The 13,727-nt window shown below is 40.2% G+C and overlaps 2 protein-coding genes across 2 annotated transcripts; one reads left to right on the top strand and one right to left on the bottom strand.

The window, feature by feature from the left end:
- The first annotated feature begins 245 nt into the window (after positions 1 to 245).
- LOC134182887 (uncharacterized) lies at positions 246 to 2,868 on the top strand. Its single transcript, XM_062650328.1, has 2 exons — positions 246 to 1,214; positions 2,415 to 2,868. The coding sequence occupies exons 1-2, from the start codon at positions 526 to 528 to the stop codon at positions 2,650 to 2,652; spliced, it is 927 nt and encodes a 308-aa protein (XP_062506312.1). The 5' UTR covers positions 246 to 525; the 3' UTR covers positions 2,653 to 2,868.
- Positions 2,869 to 3,418: 550 nt separating this feature from the next.
- LOC134183421 (solute carrier family 2, facilitated glucose transporter member 12-like) lies at positions 3,419 to 13,602 on the bottom strand. Its single transcript, XM_062650952.1, has 16 exons — positions 13,444 to 13,602; positions 13,338 to 13,374; positions 11,836 to 11,924; positions 11,654 to 11,770; positions 10,926 to 11,032; positions 10,787 to 10,870; positions 8,859 to 9,071; positions 8,660 to 8,746; positions 7,790 to 7,876; positions 7,613 to 7,723; positions 6,265 to 6,307; positions 6,075 to 6,199; positions 5,902 to 6,019; positions 3,931 to 4,053; positions 3,737 to 3,869; positions 3,419 to 3,667 (listed from the first exon to the last, which is right to left on the bottom strand). The coding sequence occupies exons 1-16, from the start codon at positions 13,550 to 13,552 to the stop codon at positions 3,568 to 3,570; spliced, it is 1,683 nt and encodes a 560-aa protein (XP_062506936.1). The 5' UTR covers positions 13,553 to 13,602; the 3' UTR covers positions 3,419 to 3,567.
- Positions 13,603 to 13,727: the final 125 nt, after the last annotated feature.

Below are 13,727 nucleotides of genomic sequence, written 5' to 3'. Positions count from 1 at the left end.
ATACCCATCTCCTACTTCCAATTCTACGAATCCAAGCTGCTGTCCAACATCGCATTTCTTGACGACCAGGTTCTCGTCATGTTCGATCCGTACGACGCGTCGTTTATCCGGCTCAAAGCGGGCTGTCCCAGAGGTTTCAATTCGCCGAACGTGGCAACGAGACCGTGCACAGTATGCGGAAAAAGTAAATTTGCCGGAGCCGGAGAGACTCATTGCACGCCCTGCCCGAAAGGGCTGACGACGGAGAGCGCAACATCTGAGAGCATCTTGAACTGCAGCGTCTGTAACAAAGGATACTGCGCTTACGGAGATTGCGTAGTGACACACAAGACCGGGGCCCCCAGCGCGGTCTGCGTCTGCAATTTGGGTTACTCGGGCCGGCAATGTGATCAACCCACTTACATCCTCATCAGTGTATTCGTCTTGGTATTGGTTGCCGCTTTGAGCATTGCTGTCTTCAAGGGCACGTCGATATGGCGCTATAAAGGACAAACAGAGCTCGCTCTCCGACGAGATCTCAGCCTCATGGCCGCCGCCTGGCAGATCCACCGAGACGAGGTGGCCATCGGACGACGCCTCGGCGGCGGTGGATTCGGCGACGTGTACGAGGCCAAGTATCGCGGAATGACGGTCGCAGTCAAGCTACTGAGAGAATGGCAAGACGCAAAGAGTAGCTACGAATTTCAGCGTGAAATACTATTCATGCAGACCGTGAGGCATCCGAACATTGTGCTGTTTATCGGATGTGGATCGACCGAGGCGACGAGAGAACCGTTTCTCGTCCTCGAATATATGTCGAAAGGTACGCTTTGCGACATTCTGTACGGTGATAACCCCCTCGACTTCTCTCACAATCAAAAGATCGGTTTTGCTCTCGACATTGCACGAGGAATGCGGTTTCTCCACGGTCTCAATCCTCCCCGGATTCATCGAGACTTGAAGAGCGCCAATCTGCTCGTCAGCGACAACTGGGTCGTCAAAGTGTCGGACTTCGGATTGGGCAGGGCGGTAACGTCCGGACAGCAAAGGAAGACGACGACGTTGCTGGAAACGAGGTGGTCGAAACTCCGCTGGAGCAGAACGCCGTCTACCGTCACCGTCTCGTTGCTAAACCCCGAATCCGAGCTGTCACACCGTCATGTAGGAACGGCCAGATGGTGCGCACCCGAGTTGAGAGCCGGTGGAGAGTATCACGTTAGCGTCGATGTCTTCAGGTACTTAGCCAACCTTTATATATATATATATATATATATATATATATATATATATATATGTATATATATATATATATATAAATACAATGTAATACCTAAAAATTCATAGTAACAAAACCGTTCATGACGTTTACCCAACCATAAAACCTGTGCATGCATGGTCATTACTATTTACTCACAAATATTTCTCAAGCTCGGTCAGGGTCGAACCGCCGGTTCAGGGTATCTGTCGTTAATTCAATCATCAAAATCAATTTCTTTATGTTGAACACCAAAGACTGATGTAATAGTATGTTTCTATCCATTGGTGCATTCTTTTGCCTAATCTGTAGGTCTTGCAAAAGAGGCAGAAGTAATCCAAGAATAAGCAAATTATGCATGAAAAAGAAACAGACGGATTAGCCTGGAGCATGCGCAATCGCTAAGCCAAGTTATAGCCAGAAGTTGCGATATTTGTAACTTAAATTTGTCGCTGTGCTAGGGACTGCTGTGGCTCTGAGCCGCTACTGGCACGCCAAACGAGCAGCACCAACCCCGACCCCTTTCCTGTAAATGCATCCACAATTTCGCCTATGTCCGCTGTTACCCAGTAGTAAATTGTCCCAACGCGGATTTCTGGACAAAAACAAATGCGTATGCGCAGAGCTCTTCCAAGCCGACTTAATCCGCGGCTAATCCGAGTTGCAGTTGGATTAACTAGAAAAGCTCATCCAACGCTTCCGAAGAGGTAAAAGAAACGCGATTTGCTCTTCTTGCAATCGTTTCAATCCAGAATAGACAGAATGTCTAAAAAATGCGCCATGAGAGAGGAAAATTGTTATTTTAAGACTCAGAAGTTGCAAACTTCATTGTCATATTGTTTGCATTAGATAGTCTTATAGGAATCTCATCACAAACAACACCCGGTATTACTACAGTATAGCCCTATCGCTTCCTTGTCTTTCCAAACTGCCACTATAAGTTCTGCAGGACACTTAAAATATGACGGACTAAAAGAAAATCTGATTCCAGGTTGGAGAGATTGCCCAACTTATCTATCTGAATTACGACCCGTTCTGGGAGTGTGTGTGTGTGTGTGTGTGTGTGTGTGTGTGTGTGTGTGTGTGTGTGTGTGTGTGTGTGTGTGTGTGCGAGCAAAACAATATATTTGAATGCTACCCGCATTTTATAAGCATTTTCTAAGCCTGTTATTTTTTCTAGCTTTGGCATCCTGCTATGGGAAATCTGGTGCCACAGACTTCCGTTTGATAACTACCCATTCAGCAGTGCAGCAGCTAACGCCATCAACAAAGGTGAGAGACCTCCAGTACCAACAGACTGCTCTCCCATTTATACTGCGCTGATGAAATTGTGTTGGAGCCACAATCCAAACGATCGACCCAACTTTGTTCATATCGTTGCATCACTTGAAGCACTGCAAGCAGCTCCAGCATTCTAACTCTACAACAATAGACGTTTGCTCGACTGCCCAGTACCTTAAGCTGGACTGGGACCGAACTAACTTGCTATACAGAGCCAAATTGCTAGAAAATACCGATGAGTTACTGCACGGGCATCGCTGAATTAGACATAATCGCCATGTGGCTCATATATCTCTACACGTTTTTGCACACGATTTGCAGTGGTACTGTCACATTACCGCTCAGGAACGCAAACAGATACTTTGTGTCACACTCTGTGTTAGTGGGTCACTTTCCAATGCAATTGCTGTAGAAACTAGCTACTACACCTGGGTTCAAAGATGTCCGCCAATATCTTTAATTAAGGTAGCAAAAGTAATTTTATTGCAATTAAATAAACACTCGAATAATTTAGTAAAAAGCCAGAAATCCTCATAACCCAGATAGAAAGCATTGCGTTTCAGATTATCTATTGGCCATAAGTTATGTGTAAAAGATAAACAAGCAAACCATCACAAACACACAAACAAACAAGACAAACACATGCACATACACACGCATGCAAGCCAGAACACTCAAACATTTTAGTAGAACATTGTTAGCTTATTCATCTTGTTCATCTAGCACAGTTACTGTTGTCCCAAGTACACCTACCCAGATGCTCTGTATGCCTCCACCATGCACTTTGCCCATCCTGATGGCAAAAGTGAGGTGGAATCATAATGCGGAAATAACAAGAGCAGTGTCACACAGTGCAACCAATCACAGACGCTGCAAGTCTTCATAAAAATTGATTTCCTTTAATAGGCCCAGCTTCGCAATAACAGTGTACGCCATGTGCATCATATTCAACGAGTCACTGGAACTCCCAAAATGTGCCGTAAAATCGATTATTACAATAGAATAACTTATCCCCTACAATGATTTGATTTAAACTTCAATAAATTCTTTATCTAAACTGACTTGCTGTTACCAAGTGATGTTATTCCTAAATAAGATTTCCGATTGTCTCCACAACACAACTCCCTGCATTTCCGAACCAATGAAGGGTGCCTAAAAGATAATCGATGTACTTGATTAGAACAAACCAATATCAACAAGTGCCCATGGAGTGTGACTCACTTTGAACCTAGTTGACTCGTGATCTGTTCCAATGATCTGTTCTTTGTTTCCGGAACAAAGACGAAGATAAACAGCACAGATATCAAACACGTGCTAGCATACATGAGAAAAGTGGCTGCTACTCCAAACGTTCCTGCATTTAAACGAGATGTTGTATTATCATGGACGGTTGTGATTAACAAGCATCATCTTACTGAAAATGTCTAGAAATGTAGCAGACACAATAAGGTTTGATGACCAGTTGGCAACGGTGGCTATGGCAAATGCTCGGCCTCGTAGTTCAACAGGAAATATTTCACTTAATATGATCCATGTCACTAGATTGAAACAATATTACAAGATATCATAGTGAAACAAGTTTCCATAGTTGTACACAAAATTATGAACAAACACAAGCAAATATATTAACACAGACAAACAGACAGACAGACAGACAGATACATTATTCTCATATAGACTCTACCAGTACATATGCTAGGATTGGTAAAAGCAAACCAGTCCTTGCAAACAACAAAGTCATAGATTAACTAATGAACTCGGCCCTGAATGTCAAACGCAAGCAATCTATCTAAATCATCGTGATTAGGTGACAGTTTTAAAGTTTTCTGATAACAATTTTGGCATTGTATCTTTGCAGAATTGTAGAAATATTTTTCTCCAATACGTCACGAATATGGAGGCATTAAAATTGGCTTCTGAGTTTACTGACTGTTGTGACAGAAAGACAGACAAAAAAACAGACAGACAGACAGACACACAGACAGACACACAGACAGACACACAGACAGATAGAGAGAGACAGACACGTAGTTGGTTAGATGTTGTTCAAAGGATGCAAGATTTAGCAATTTGCTATTGTATCATAGTTCATATTTGACAGACATACAGAATTCACATCATTCAAATAGTTGCATCAGCAGAGATTTGTGCAGTGTTTTGCCTAAAAACAAAACTCTCGTAGAAGTTATCAATGACAGGAACAACTACAACACAGGCTGACTGAGGAGTACATAAAATCTCTGTCAAATGGTTTTATTCAGAATTCATCTTCGACTAAAGAACAATCTCGAATGAAGTCCTTGCAAGCAGGAGCGTGGCTCTTGATAATACCATCATCATCATGGCATGCATTATCTCCGTGTGATTTCCACTTGGCATCCTTGATGAGACTGGGCTGCCAAATGCCTTTGGCTTCTGGTCAGTGTGACTGTGGAAAGAACTAGACTCAGATGGATATCGCCTAATAACATGTAAGACTGGGGGCGGCCCGGTAATCAGCCATAACAACATGGTTTTAGCATGGTCAGACTGTTTGGGTCAACTACGATTACATCACGTAAAAGAACCCAGAGGAAGGTATGTCAATTCTGAAGACAGATCAGACATAGTCATATTTGATTCAGCATCGAGGTGGATCTTGAATTGGATATTGCTCTAGCGCATCCCTAGAGTAATGAAATAGAAGGTTTATCAGCTACAACTCAGAGAGCAGCGGCAACCAGAAGAGAAAATCTGAAGATCAAAATATTACGACCAGGAGCTCTTGTCTGAAGATTTTCGACACACATTTGTGCCTGTAGTCTTCAAACATTTGGCTGTTGGGGAGAGAAAGCTGAAAACTATTTGAAGAAACTGTCACAGCTATCAAGAGACGAAGACGGAAAGCCAAATGCATCAACCTTCAAGACATACTAGAGATCTGTGTTTGCTGCTTGTCTACAATGATCAAATGCTAGAGTGATTGACAGAAAAATAAAGAAGATTGTTTCAAGAGACAGCCACATAAACATAAAAAGTTGTAGGTAGAACCAAGCCCTATTGGCTTGGGTAGTATTTAGTGCTTAGATGGTGTATAATAGTTCAATGTTTGACAATATATGAATTGACAGACAGACAGACAGACAGACAGACAGACAGACAGACAGACACACACACACACACAAACAAACAAACAGACAAACAAATAAATGGACAAACAGAAAAACAGACAAAGACGCAAGAAAAACAAATAGGCAGACAGACAAACAGATATACTAGACTGACCATGCAATGTACGAACAAACCCACAGACATATATTATGGCAGTAATATCGTATAACTAATCTAACTAAAGTTCAAGTGCAAAACCACATTCTTACAGTACAACCTTTAAGCGCACAGTTTACCTGGTCCAAATCCAATCCCATAAAATGCAACAAACATCAAGAGCCCAATCAAGGAGGTAAACTTTGCTGCATCAGGGATGCCTGAGCCTTCGGTAGTATTAGCAAATGATGCCATAGTCTAAGTCAAACCACGTTGCAGTAACAGCCAAACATAAGATAACCATAGCCAATACTGTGTTTGTTTCGGTACACAACTTCTCTACTGGTTTCTGAATTCCAGCATGTGCAAGAGCGATGCCCATTGAACCAACACTGATCATCATACCGATAGCCCCAACAAGGATAAATTTACGACGACCTGGTCCATATACAATAGTTCTATCCAAACAATATAGAAGTTCAAATTGAGTTGCGTATTCTAACCCGCTCTGTCCACAAACAAAAGTGCAACTGTAGCAGCAGCAACCTAACAACAACAAACTTAAAAACTATAATTCATGTTCACGACTTCAATAATCTATTAAATAAAATATGGTGCACAATTGACTATGTGAGCACAGCAAACAATGACAATCCTTCAGTAATCTAGTGTTACCAAACCATAAATTTACGCTACATTAAAGAGTGCTGTGCAAAATTCTGCACCTTTGTCGATGTTGGCTATAGTTGTAGAATGCCTAATACAACGATTACTAGAAACAAGACACAAAAGCAAACAAGCAAATACATAGACAGAAAAAAAGATGAACAGACAAATAGCAAGACAGAAAAACAGAGACAAGACAACAGGAAACTGTCGGATAGACACAGACAAACCGACAAACTGTCAGATAGATAAGAAGAAAAAACCGACAGACAAGGTTTTGTTTACTACACTGTGCTCTAAAATGTACAACAAGAAAATGTAAAATATTCTACATACTCATTCCTGATAAATAGAAGTCTAGGTATCTAATGAAACAACAGACAGACAGACAGAGGTTGGCCATCATTGTGTAGTTTGTGCTGGTACAAATTGTAGTAAGAATCTATAGTATGTAAATTTGAATGGAGACAAAACAAACAGACAAACAGACAGATCGGCAAACAAACCAACAGACATACAAACAGATAAACATGAAAAAATGCAAATAAAACACACAATCAATTAATTGCTTTAAGTCTGATACATGTGGACATATGCATGCCACCAAGTAGTAAGAAACAGAACTAAAATTAAATTCCTGTACTGTACTTCCACGCTTTTAATGGAATGTCAGTAAAAGTGGAATTTACAAAAATTAGCATCAAACCGATCTGGTACCGACTGAGGTATGCTGGCATAAAGCGGAGAAGAGCCATATATATGGATCCTATGAATTACAGACATGTGTGACAATGATCAACTGCACATGCTTCTCAGAAGACAGTCGACATGATGACGGTGACTAAATAGAATACTTCAACTGCTTTGACATACTTATTTGAATGCATAGACTATTAAGAGAGAAGTGCATAATGCATTATAGTTGTAATGTTGACTTTCTTTTGTGATGTAGCTATATTCCTGTGTGCCCATCCAGTGTTGCGTGACATTGCATTCTATTGCTTGTATTGTAACTTTGCCCCCAATATGCCCGTATATGGGCACTCACCAAGCTATACCAGCAATTGCTAAACTCCCTAATTAACCGGCAAGCCATTAAAAGTGTAAAGGTATGGCAGTATTATAGGTAATACCACAGAATATAAACTTATAATCAGTAGCCACCAAGTAAGCACAATGCCTTGCCTTTGTCAGTCCGAGAAAAAATGTACCTCTCGCTGCAGCCACATCAGATGAAAATCCAATTTGCTCAAATATTGTCGATGCATAATACAAAACATTCGGTTGTCCAGTAAACTATACAATAGCAACAATTATTTAAACATGCATAGAATAGAGTTCAAAAAAGAGAGCAGTAGTCACTTGCTGTAGAAGAATCAATGATACAGCTATGAACATCCTGTATCTCATATTCTGGTTTGGCATAAACAACATCAACACAGATGTCTTCTGTAAACACAACACGGATATAAATTCTTTCAGCAAGGAAGGAAAAATTATTGCTTGTGCTTATATGTTTAACACTAGTAGTAGTAATGGGAGCTGTGTTAGCACCATCGTTCCACAGCTACGAGCCTCCTGAAACAACGCTAGTATTGTCATGAAGAATTATCAATTTAGCTGCTATTTCCTCCTAAGTGCACTACTTGTAAAATCTATCTAAAATTGTACAAAGCAACTGCCGTTTCACTGGACCACAAAGTCCGTAAATACTCTGTAGTCATCAAAGCAATGCAACAATAGTTATCACATACAGGATGTAAAAATCAGTCAAGGTTACACAATGTTAGGTTCCTGTATACAAGTTGAAATCCACAAAAGCAATTTATATTGAGCTAGCAGTTGCAAACAAGTATTGAAGTTCTGTTGTTTATTTCCAACAAGACCTGGCAGTCACAAACACGAATTACACTGTAACGGCAAAATAATATTTCATAAACGTTTTGCAGATCTGATTGGTGGTTTTCCCATTGTCTCTAGTGGCCATGTGTGACCAATCGCAAATACTGCGTGGCGATTGAACATCATTGGAGCGTGGCACATTTCTAACTGTGACAGACATAGTCATGCAAACGTCCATACATCCACACACAGCCCACAGACCAAAAGTCAGCTAACCCCTATACATTTTGAGTATGCTACTTCCCAAGTCTCGTCACTTGTACAAAGTTACGTTTCTTATGGATCATAGCTGAAACATCTCTATGGTTATAAAAAGCTCAGTGACCTCACCTGCTGTGACACTAGAATACTCTTGATGCTGTCTAACTCCTTTTGCACATCCAGAGTCCCTCGTAACTTTTGCAGCACCATCCGAGCCTTTCCACAAAATTTTTCAACATTTAAATTATAGACGTGTACACACTGTGTATGCATGTACACATGTATGTAAATGTATGTATGTGAATATACACGTAGTGAGCATTTGTACCTTCTCATTTTGATTTCGTAAAACCAAATATCTTGGGCTGAGAGGAAGTTTCAGCATTCCAATACCTTGAATTGTACTTGGTATGGCTGACAATCCAAACATGTAGCGCCAACCAGAGTCGACATTGATGAACACAAAGTTGGCAAGATAAGCAAGCAAGAATCCAGCAGTAATACCAAACTCATTCAATGACACAAGCATGCCACGTCTCGACTACAACAGAAACAAAAATCAAATGTCATGCAATAGGCATCTGTCTACACAGATAAATACAAGAGTACACTGTAGCATAGATTTCCTTGCTACTCTATCAATGTACTAAGTCAAAGCTGCATATTTTGTATACGAATATGCTTCAATAAGCAATTTATCTACAACTGCAGTCTAGCTTCTAGAACCTTCGTATCACAACATTTAATATTGTAGATAGCAAAATTAAATCAGCTAGACTCGAGTGTGCAGTCAGTTGCTAGACATTACAGACCAACTCCTTTCTAAGTACCTATCAACAACTGCCATTATACAGTAGATTCAGATCCTTCTAGCACAGATTTCTAGTCACAGGCTGTAGAGAGTAACCATCCTAATTACATGTGGCGGTGACAGTATTGTGATAGTATCCAAGTCTGCTGGTGTCTCATCTGCCTTTTTCCAAACATCAATGCAACCATGAGACATAAAAATTATGCAACACTACTCCTATATGCATTCCTTAGAAACAAAAGACAGTCTCAGTTAAAACCATAGAATATTAAACCTGCCTTCAATATCCATGTCTGAACAAACTTTACATTTGCACTTATAGCCTTAATTATATTGTTAACTGAACAATAATTGATTCAATTTCTGACCAGTTGATTGTTAAAAAAATTTTAACTTTTCATTACAGCTGAAAAACAGCAAAGAGCACACAGAACAACACATACTGACTTTTACAAAAAAGTACTAAACTTCTTTGTGAATAAACTAATAATTGTTAGAAGCCTAAAGATATTAAGTTTGACACAGAGAAAATATTAATTGTTAATACGCTTTTTATGTTTAGATATTTGTTAGAAGCCAAAAGACATTAAATTTGTAAAAGAGGAAATGTTGTCAATAAGTTTCATGTTTAGATGTTTGTAAGTGATTTGTGTGTCACAGTGTATGCGTGCTTACCGTATAAGATGAAATATTGGCAGGAATCAATATTGGCGATTAGCTAAGAAAATGATAAACAAAGCATATTGGCTGATTTTATTTTGGCAGTTGCACATAGTTGTTTGATAACTGACATTTGTCTTACTATAAGTGGTCATGGAAAAGTTTGTGATTGACAGCTGCGTTCGTGGCACACATTTCCCTAACTTACTGGTCTCCAACTATTGTTTAGTGATGAAGAACTGCTGTGTCAGCACACAAAAAACTGGACCCGCGTGAACGTGACAGTCCAGCTACATCTATAGCCTCATAGCCTCATTCATAGCCACAACGAACGGCAAGTAGGAATTACCTACCATCTTGCAGCCTCATCCGCGTAACATACCACCACATTGCCATATGATGCCTCATCCACGTATGTGATGACATCAACATATCCTGGTGGCCAAATTAATGGTGAATTTTATATTGGCAGTTGCTGAAAAATCCACCAATCCACCAATCCGCCAAAATAAATTTCCCGGCAATGTTTCATCTTATAATATGGTATGTAGTTGTTGTGTCAGTCTGTATTCGTGGCATGTAATATGAACATATCACACAATATCATTAACAACTAATAGTCTATCTATTACACAATCTGCCTTTTAGCATAACTCAATTTAATTGATGTAAACTTAGTTTATTTTGCCAGAGTTCAAATCGTTGAAATAAAACTCCATGCACAGCAACAATAAGAAAAAGATTCAGCACAGTAAAATAGAACAGTTTAGGGATGTATTGCTTACCACAGGAGCAATCTCTGATATATAGATACATTCTGCAATAGCTGACAGAGAAACACCAAAGCCTACAATTAGTCGTCCAATCACCTGCATGTATCACATTAATTAAACCAATAGCTCGGTTGAGTCGTTCACATCCTACCAGCACACTGTAAGTATGAGCTGTCGCTAAAATAATCGCACCGACAATGAAAATACACGAGTTAGCAATAATAGTTGCTCGTCTTCCCACAAAATCAATAAGAAAACCTGTAACAAAGAAATAATATTTAAAATGCAATACAAATTAAATAATTTGTAATTGATATCACAAAGATGTACTTCAATCACTTAGATATGCACACAGTAAGTCATGTTACTTATCGTTCTCAATTATGTGCACCCTACCTATACATGACATCAACAATTATGTTACAATTCTTCTTGTGCTAATATCTTCCTACATATCAGATATAGCATTTTAGTAATACTAAATCAAAGACACGTAGACTAATCAAAGACTATTTACCAAGCATTTTATCTATACTTTCTGCATGCATGCAAGTGTATTTAATACGTATTGCAGAGCATAAAATAACTGTGGCCATCAACCAATGGCTGATCAAACAGTGCCTTTGGCCAACCTAAATTAAGAGATTGCACAGCTATTTGACTAAAAAGGCAGCCATGGCTCTGAGTGACCAATCAATTTGAAATCCATATTTCAGGGTCCGTATTAGATGCATTATGTACACGTATGTATTTATCTATGTCATCGTATTCTTACAAATGTTACTCAAGTTTTTTCCAGCTGCCATAGATAACCAGTAACTCAGCAGGTATGCATGATTCCTTAGTAACAGACGTAAGTAATAACAGTCACCTCCTTACCTCCTGTCAACGAAGCAACAATAGCCCCTACAAGCATTGAACTGATCACCCACTCTCTTTCAGTAAGTGTCATATCAAAGTCACATTTCAACTGCAACAAAGCTCCCGATATGATTCCTAAAACCAAAGTTACAAAGCAGACATATTGTAAACCGGCGTTTCTAGTCAATATTCAAGCTTACCGACATCATAACCGAACAGAATGCCACCCAAAGCAGCCATCGCAGCCGCCAACCAGACATACCATGTCATTACTTCACTTGCTGTAAAGCTGTCAGGCAATTAAGAACTTAAATTACACATGTGCGTGCAAATGTGCAGACACACACAAACACACACACACACACACACACACACACACACACACACACACACACACACACACACACACCACAACCAAAACCAGCCCATCTTATAAGATGATGGCGTTAACAGTGAAAACAGCAAACTCATACTGTATATGTCATCTATCAGTTCGTAAAAAGGTAATCTTAGTAACAATGTCCGAAGGTCTTCAATTCTCCATACATCAAAGATGTCAAACTGCTCCTTCTTGCTAATCCCGCAGTACAGATTGCTTGCACGCACCATAGACCATTGACCTACTTCTGACCACGATAGAGACCACTTTCTTTCCATGCCAGGCTACCATTTCCGCTGTCGGACTTCGTGCACATGGTGTCGTCTCCATTGGCGATGATCAAAAATAGACACAAGGACGCAAAAATTAGTAGTTTGACATTGCAAGTGATCAAAGCACTTTACAACATCAAACTAGCATGACCGTTGCTCTTCACAAAGAAAGTTACTGCGGTAGGTTCACTCCCAAATGCTGGTTGTGGTACTCCTGTTGATCCCAGATGTCTTCACAAAGAAAGTTACTGCGGTAGGTTCACTCCCAAACGCTGGTTGTGGTACTCCTGTTGATCCCAGATGTCTTATCGTGATGATGGCATTTAAAAGTATCAAAAAAGCAAGATGGTAAGCTGGAGAAGATCAAATCCTCCAGAGCCGACAATGCTGAGAAGGCTCACACACACACACACACACACACACACACACACACACACACACACACACACACACACACACACACACACACACACACACACACACACACACACACACACACACACACACACACACACACACACACACACACACACACACACACACACACACACACACACACACACACACACACACACACACACACACACACACACACACACACACACACACACACACACACACACACACACACACACACACACACACACACACACACACACACACACACACACACACACACACACACACACACACACACACACACACACACACACACACACACACACACACACACACACACACACACACACACACACACACACACACACACACACACACACACACACACACACACACACACACACACACACCTCTGAAACATTAGAACCTCACCCTGCTGTGCTACACAGGTTGTCAAAATTTAAACTAAAATCTAAATTACTATTGACAATACATACTCGCTGTCTCTTAACCATTAATAATATCCAAAAGTTTACTTTAACTAAATTCCAAGCTCTATAGCAGTTGCATGAGAATTAGTCACGGATTTTAGCTAATTAATTAATTCTAAATTAAACAATGAAGATCCCATCTATTTACTCTGCAAACTCACTTTGATGTCTCGTTGTCTTCAACTTTTGGACAGAGCTCTAAAACGCATGTCGTAGCAGCTAGAAGACACCGAAAGTGACCGCGCGGTCTAAGATCGACATACAGACCATTTCCACTGTGTTCCTCCTCATCGTCTTCGGAGTTTAGAGTTGCGGTTCTATCGCCTACCAACTTTACCTCTTCCAAATCATTGTCGAACGTGGCAATCATACTCATAGCTACTACACAGGCCTTACTACATGTACACCCTAATTACTCCATTAGAGAATGAAATTAGCCTCGCAATCCTGACTTCTCGCGCTGCTTTTGGTTTTACCCACAGATTTCAATCTTTTTGGCTTTTACTTGTACAGTGTACAAATCAAAAGCCAACTATCTGGCTGATTATAGA

This window comes from Corticium candelabrum, chromosome 8 (assembly GCF_963422355.1).
Source record: "Corticium candelabrum chromosome 8, ooCorCand1.1, whole genome shotgun sequence".
Taxonomy (NCBI): domain Eukaryota; kingdom Metazoa; phylum Porifera; class Homoscleromorpha; order Homosclerophorida; family Plakinidae; genus Corticium; species Corticium candelabrum.
Note: the sequence above shows the minus strand (reverse complement) of the source record. Positions and strands in the feature narration are given on the sequence as shown.